Source organism: Acyrthosiphon pisum, chromosome A2, assembly GCF_005508785.2.
Source record: "Acyrthosiphon pisum isolate AL4f chromosome A2, pea_aphid_22Mar2018_4r6ur, whole genome shotgun sequence".
Taxonomy (NCBI): Eukaryota; Metazoa; Arthropoda; class Insecta; order Hemiptera; family Aphididae; genus Acyrthosiphon; species Acyrthosiphon pisum.
In genome coordinates, this window is record NC_042495.1 from 76,831,795 (window position 1) to 76,838,856 (window position 7,062).

Sequence of the window (7,062 nt, forward strand, 5' to 3'; positions counted from 1 at the left end):
TGACACTAACTATATACAGCAGAACGGTTTCCTACTTCCCCATTTTTCTATTTCTCCTGCGTTTATTTAAAACTTTTTTTTTACTTCTGACCATCTCGACTAGATCCAATTTTATAGAAGAAACCACCTTCATAGTTAAAAATTGAAGCATTTTTAGTTTTTACTTCACCGAAAGGTTAGGTTACCCCAAAAAAAATTTGTTTCAAAACATAATAACATTGTCTGCAGATCCGCTCAGAATCTAAAGAAAACGAAAATCCCTGGAATTTACCGAGGTTCATTTAACTTTACACCATTAGAAGTATTCATAAAATAACTTTTGTTGTTCGATTTCATACCAAGCACATATTTTAGATGTTGTATTATTTGATACTAATAAGTAATTGAAAATATTTATAATTAATTTAAAGCAGTTTATATGCACATAGACAAATATTATAATAAGATGTCAAAATTGGATATTGTTTCATTTTACAATCAATAATTCTATTTCTATGGTTAATAGAACTGTTAAGATTATTTTTCTTATTTCAATTACTTAACACCCCAGAAACAATAAATATTTATGTGATATTATTTGAAATAGGTATATAAATAATCTTATATTATATATACTATATTATACTATACTCTGTCCCACGAGAGATGGGGACCGAGCGGCGACCAAAAATCATATTTTTTCGTACATTCCCGCCACTTTACCATTCCGAGCAGCACCGATCGTTCACCGTGGTTAACAACAAAATGTGCTAGTTGCTGCGAATGCTTGATTTACTGTGCTACGTTCGTCGCTGAAATAGTGAGGGAAATCGGGCCTCGGAGCGAGCGCTGCCATCAGTCTGCAATCTGCATGTCCTTCAGGTCCCTTTCACTCGTGGGACATAGTATAGTATAATAATATATTAATATAAGGTTATTTATATTTATATACCTATTTCAAATATACTGAAATAATATATTGTTAAATATTTATTTTTAATTTTTCAACAATTATACGTTTATACAAATAAAAATAATAGTTAGGTACCTTTGAATTTTTAGGATCCCAACCCCCCAAAAAAAAAAAATGTTGGAAATCTGTTACTGGTTAGGTTAGGTATTCATTATCATTTAAGTTTACGTTTACAATTTTTATGATCATACAATCGTACTTAATAGAAACTAGACAAAAATATTCACAGCATAGATTGTATTAAATATTAATTGCAACTTTTATTCAAAGAATTATGTGTAGAATAATCTTTGGTTAGGATTTTAGTAGTCAATTAGAAGATTGGTATATTATTATAAACATTAACATTAATTCTACAATAACATTTAAAATGAAAATAAAAGTTACATTGAATTTAAAAGTAATCAATTATTATCAAATAATACTATCTCTTGTAAATGGTACTGATCAAAATTGACTTAATCCACACCTCAAAAATTTGTATGAAATTTCATAAACCACACATTTGACGTAAATATAATGTTCTCAATAAAATAAATATTGTTAAAATTTGAGTATGCAAAAATGCTTACAGCATTTGTGTAAGCTATATATTTTATACTTGAATGAGTATACTAGGATATTGTCTTAACTCTCGAGTATATTTTATATGTGATTTGCAAAATTATAAATAATGTATTCAAGCATAATAACTGTTTTTAATCATGGTAACAAAATTGAATATTATCATGCATATTTTTGTTTCTAAATAAATAATACATTAAAAATAAATTAAATAATCAATTGTTTGATAGTTGTACATAGTATTTTATAATTATTGTTTAAAGCATACTTTTTAAATAGTGCAAACAGCTTTTCAAAAATATTAAGTTAATATTTTAATAATTGTTATTAGTGCTTCTTAAATAAATTGAAGACAAATTACTTAATTTGATTTTTACTAGATGGATAATAGTAATTACTGTTTTATATCATAAAGTTGTATATATAATATGTGTATGTATCACATTTACATGAATTTAAATAAATTTGACTGCCAACACAATATAAACAGAATATACTATACAAACAGTCCATAAATAGATAACAATAGAACTATAATACACAATTAACAAATATAATAATAATAATAATAATAATAATGGAAAATATATAATTGCATTACATAAAGCGCTTTAATCAAGATTACCTGTATAACTGAGCTCTGTAAGTTGTTTTATTACAAATAATTATTATACCATATAAATAAGTAAAGTCATAGGTATAGCCACGTTATAATACTGTTAAACTATTTCTTAAAATATAGATTCTGCTGATCTTGATAAATGAATTGGATGTGATGGACTACGAGCTAAACGTTTACGTGGCAATCGTTCAAGTGTTTTAAGCATTTGAGCAAAATCTGGTCTTTTTTCAGGGTTAAATGACCAACAAGTCATCAATATATCCTAAAATTATAAATATTTTATTGGTCAACATTGTAAATAATAATCTTAGTATCTAAATTTAAATAATTATCTTTACTTTGACATCTCCAGATGCTTCTAAATTGGCTAATCTTTGTTTCATACCACGCCCAATGTTCCAAATAATAACTTCTGGACTGGCTGATTTGAATGGCCATTCACCACATAATAACTCATACCAAACGGTTCTATTAAATAAACATAATTGATGATACAAGTAAATGTAATGCATATAATATATGATATTGAAATTATATATCGTCGCTGATACTGCAACAGCGCCTATCTCAGTTTTCCCAAACATTTTTTTTTAATTTTCGATGTGATTTTAATGAGATACGCAGTGTTATGACGAATGTTTGATATACGCTGTTTTGTTATACAGTTTAACCAGTTGTCTAAACAAAAAAGTCTGAAATAAAATATTTCTGTACGGCGTGTTAATCTACCAATATCAACAACAAAATAATTTTATAAAATTTTGAGATACGTCTTGTTGCAGTATCAGCGACGATATTTATTTTACAAAAACAGTTACTAATGATTATTAGCTAAATCTGTTAATATTAATTTGACACAAGAAGAAATACTATTTAACTTAACATAATATAATGTCTTATTTTCTTTACTGAAAGTTTAATAAATTAGTAATTACCCAAAAGCATAAACATCTGATGCTTTACTAAATGGTAAATCTTCTTCCTCGGGTCTTTGGTGAACACGCAAATTACGAACTAGTTCTGGTGCTAAATAACATAGCCAGCCTGGTGGCACAATGAGACCATCTTGGGTCCTATAACAATGTAATTAGTAGGAATGTGTTCCACTTTTTAATTATTTATAATTACCGGTTGCGAAAACATAATCTAGTAACACTGAATAAACCAAAATCTGTAATTATGACTTTCCCATTTTCTAAGAATATATTTTTACTTCTAAGGTCTTTATGTATAATACCTTTCGCATGTAAATATCCCATACCCTATACAAAAAAATAATGTTTTGTTAGTTTGAATAAAGGAATTAACTATATAAAAAAAGCTTGCCTGTGATATTTGTTGAGCAACCATTGTGGTGCGACTCATATTAAATTTATCTTTGAGCACATGTATATGTCTGTACAATGTCATACCATTTGCAAGACTTGTTACAATGGCTAATCTAGGAAGCTTCATACAGGCACCCATAAATAAAATAAGATTTTCATGACGAGTTTTACGAAAGGTAGCCACCTAAAACCATTTCTGTGTTACTCCCAATCGAATATAAAATATGTTTCAAATACTTACTTCAGCTTTGAATGCTTCTAAAGTTTTTTCATAATCTAAGTAGTCCATATTTATTACTTTGATAGCAACTGGTCCATGCCAATTTCCACTATATACAGTACCAAAATGGCCTTCTCCTAATTTGTCACACATGTTTAATTCGTCCCAAGGTATGTCCCATTCTTGAAGAGATAGCTAAGAACATTTAAATTTTTTTTAACAAAATTCACAGAAGCAAAATAATTTTTAATCATCTTTTATTAAACTATTAAATATGAAATAAAAATACATAAATTATTTTAAACAAAAATCTAATTTTGTTTTAAGTATAAATCGAGGTTAAGGAGGTATGCAATATTTTTTATTAAAATATTGTAATTTTTAATCTTTAATGCATTATAAACAAAAGATGATATCCATTATTTTTAATTTTTCTGTTTTTTTTTTTTAAATTTATACATCTAAAATTATAAACTATACTTTTAAATAAACTGTCTGCAAACAAGAACGGTAATTTATTAATAATGTTTTGAAAAAAATTAACTCACGCTATTTTGTCTTGGCCAACCTCTTGTTTCCATTTCATCGGTATCCCAATTTTGAGCTTCGGAAGAATCCATTCTAATTGATGTTTGTTCTGAATCTGTACTCCCACACCTTGATTCAATAAATCTACATTGATTTTTCTGAAATAAATAATTATAACAATGTTTAATTAATTTAATTTAATTAATGTTTAATTACTATTATAATAAATTAAACTATTAATAAAAATATACAACTCAAGATTTATAAGTACCTGTAATTCTTGTGAATATATGGGGGTGTCAGGATAGTTGAATTGTTCATGAGTAATAGCTGGTGTTGGTAAAGAAGAAATATGTGTTTGTCTGGTATTGACTAGAGCAGGACTTGAAGGTGTTGAACTATTTGTACTAGATGGGGCAGAACTAGATTCAGCTCCACCACTTTTAGACTAAAAATAAAATCAGAAACAAAATTTGTACATTTAACATTGGTAGATCGATCTTAATTATATGTTTTTTTATATATAATTGTCCAAATTTAATTAATATATACAAATATATACATATTAATTGTACTTACAGAAACTGGTATTGAATTTATAGATGGTATTCTAGTTTTTCTCTTTGATAATAATGAAGAAGAAGTCTTGTGTGAAGTAGGGCGATTAAAATTAGGAGAATGATTAGCTGATGAACTTATTAGCTCTGTACAATAAAAAAAGATTGAATAACACACATAAGTTTATTTAGCATAATATAATTTACCATCAAGAGTTGAGTCATTATCATCTGTTGCAGCATTCTTCGTACAATGTAATGGAACTTTTGACAAACAGCCCTTATGATATCGAAATTTACAAATTTTACACTTAACACCTACAAAATTTATTTGTACATTTTATACAAATTAAAATAAATTAAATTCATAATTTAAAAAAAAAAAACATACCCACAAATACTCGTACAGAACATTGTTCACAATAACCAAGCATAGGCAGTAAATTTGAAAAATTGTGACCAGTTTTAACACAAATATCAGGAACTAAAGGTTTTGGAGATTGTGGCGTTGTTAAACCATTAGAAAAAACTACATCGGGATTTAAATTCCGTCGACTTTTTGGTGATGTTAATTTAGAAATAGGACTATCACTGGTTCCTGCAAATGAAATATTGTCAGTTATATATTAATTATATATTACATTAAGCATTTGAAAATAAGTAAAGTTAAATATTTTTGTTATTTAATATTTTAATATACAAATTATACAATACAACTAAGAGTACTAACAGCTTGTATAATATAATACCCAAAATCATCATATAAACAATAAATAATTAAAATAAAAAGTCAGTCTAAACAGGTGAAAATTGAATGAAGTCAAAATACAAATATTTAAATAAGATTTTTGCATATGTCTATATAACTAACCTAAAATATTACACTTTTTTCAGTTGGGTCATTGACATAGTGCATTGGAAAATGTCAGTACTGCCTTATGAAAAAGGAAGGAAGTCAATGAGATAATAGAAAAAAAAGATATTATTAAAATGAATGGTTTATTTGTATACAAAAACCCAGTGATAAACAGATAATTGCTTAAGAAATTTAACTTTACAAAATCTGAATTCAAGTTTGAAAGTTAGAATAGTTCACTTGAAAAGTTGTAAGAATACTCTATGTTACTTTCCATTTACTGAGGAGTATGTAAAGAATGACAATTTAAAACTACTAAGAACCAATAATTATTTCTGATTTGAATGATTTAAAATTATTCAAATATTTTAGTATAGTAGAAACAGTTTATAATGAAATTTTGGTATTAGTCAAAAATAGTCATAATAACAGATTATCATTAAAAAATGATAAAATAAAATGTAAAAACCTGATTTTATATTTATATGTCCGTAATATTGTATTACAATATATGTATCATATTTTTATCACCAAATTGTGACTTCAATAAATACAGAAAAAAATTAAATTAAAGTTATTTTATTATTTTAAAATTAAATTTACCTTGTATTTAAAATCTGTTATTTCAGTGTCTTTGTATAAAAATTATGCAGTATTTTGTTTTTAATATTTAGTATTATTGGTTCTTATATTAGCTTCAATAAAACTTTAATACAGTCATTATTGATAAAAGATTTTACCAATATAACCGTTTTGACATCTGAATAGTCATTAAACAGATGTCTTAATAATCGATAAAAATTAGATCATACAATATAAAGGTTTGACGGGACCTTCAATCTAAGGTCATTACATCCAAAATGTCATTACAATCGGAGCCATTATAAACAGTTTATACTGTAGTTTCTAAACCCAAATTATATATAATATTATAAAAAAAATATAAATCTAATGCGATTGATATTAATAATATATAGTATATCGCTAATGATAATCAAAAAAACATATAAAAGTTAAGAAAAGAAAAGTGTGAACTTTCATATTTATGTACCCTTACAATCAGTAGCGCTGAATGAAATTAAAACTGGCAGTTCAAATAGTTCAATTGAACCACTCACCCCTTTAAACGACTGTGAAACTGGCCAAGTTAATTATGTATAAATAATTTAATGACATATCTGTGTTTAATATAATTATAGCAGAAATACTAAGAAGTATGCTCTATTATTTTACCCACAGTTTAAGACCCAATACCTACACCCAACACCTAATATCTACCCATTATTAAGGCAGTTCAATTGAACTATTTGAAGTACGTTTTCGGTACCACTGATTGCAATTATAATTGTAATAATTTATAATACATAATATATATTTAACAAAATATTATTTACTTACTATTATTATGATTAAATAAAGTAGGGGTTAAAGGTGG

At 26.2% G+C, this 7,062-nt stretch overlaps 1 protein-coding gene across 1 annotated transcript in view; it reads right to left on the reverse strand.

The window, feature by feature from the left end:
* Positions 1-1,628: 1,628 nt before the first annotated feature.
* Positions 1,629-7,062, reverse strand: part of LOC100165149 (kinase suppressor of Ras 1) — a 9,259-nt gene continuing 3,825 nt past the window's right edge. The window contains exons 5-16 of the mRNA XM_008181438.3: positions 7,026-7,062; positions 5,163-5,369; positions 4,979-5,089; positions 4,794-4,918; positions 4,486-4,662; positions 4,235-4,372; positions 3,708-3,881; positions 3,465-3,650; positions 3,267-3,400; positions 3,074-3,211; positions 2,477-2,606; positions 1,629-2,400 (exon numbers count right to left, since the gene is read on the reverse strand). Coding sequence (XP_008179660.1) covers positions 2,248-2,400; positions 2,477-2,606; positions 3,074-3,211; positions 3,267-3,400; positions 3,465-3,650; positions 3,708-3,881; positions 4,235-4,372; positions 4,486-4,662; positions 4,794-4,918; positions 4,979-5,089; positions 5,163-5,369; positions 7,026-7,062 — 1,710 coding nt within the window. The 3' untranslated portion in view covers positions 1,629-2,247. The remainder of the gene's footprint in view (positions 2,401-2,476; positions 2,607-3,073; positions 3,212-3,266; positions 3,401-3,464; positions 3,651-3,707; positions 3,882-4,234; positions 4,373-4,485; positions 4,663-4,793; positions 4,919-4,978; positions 5,090-5,162; positions 5,370-7,025) is intronic.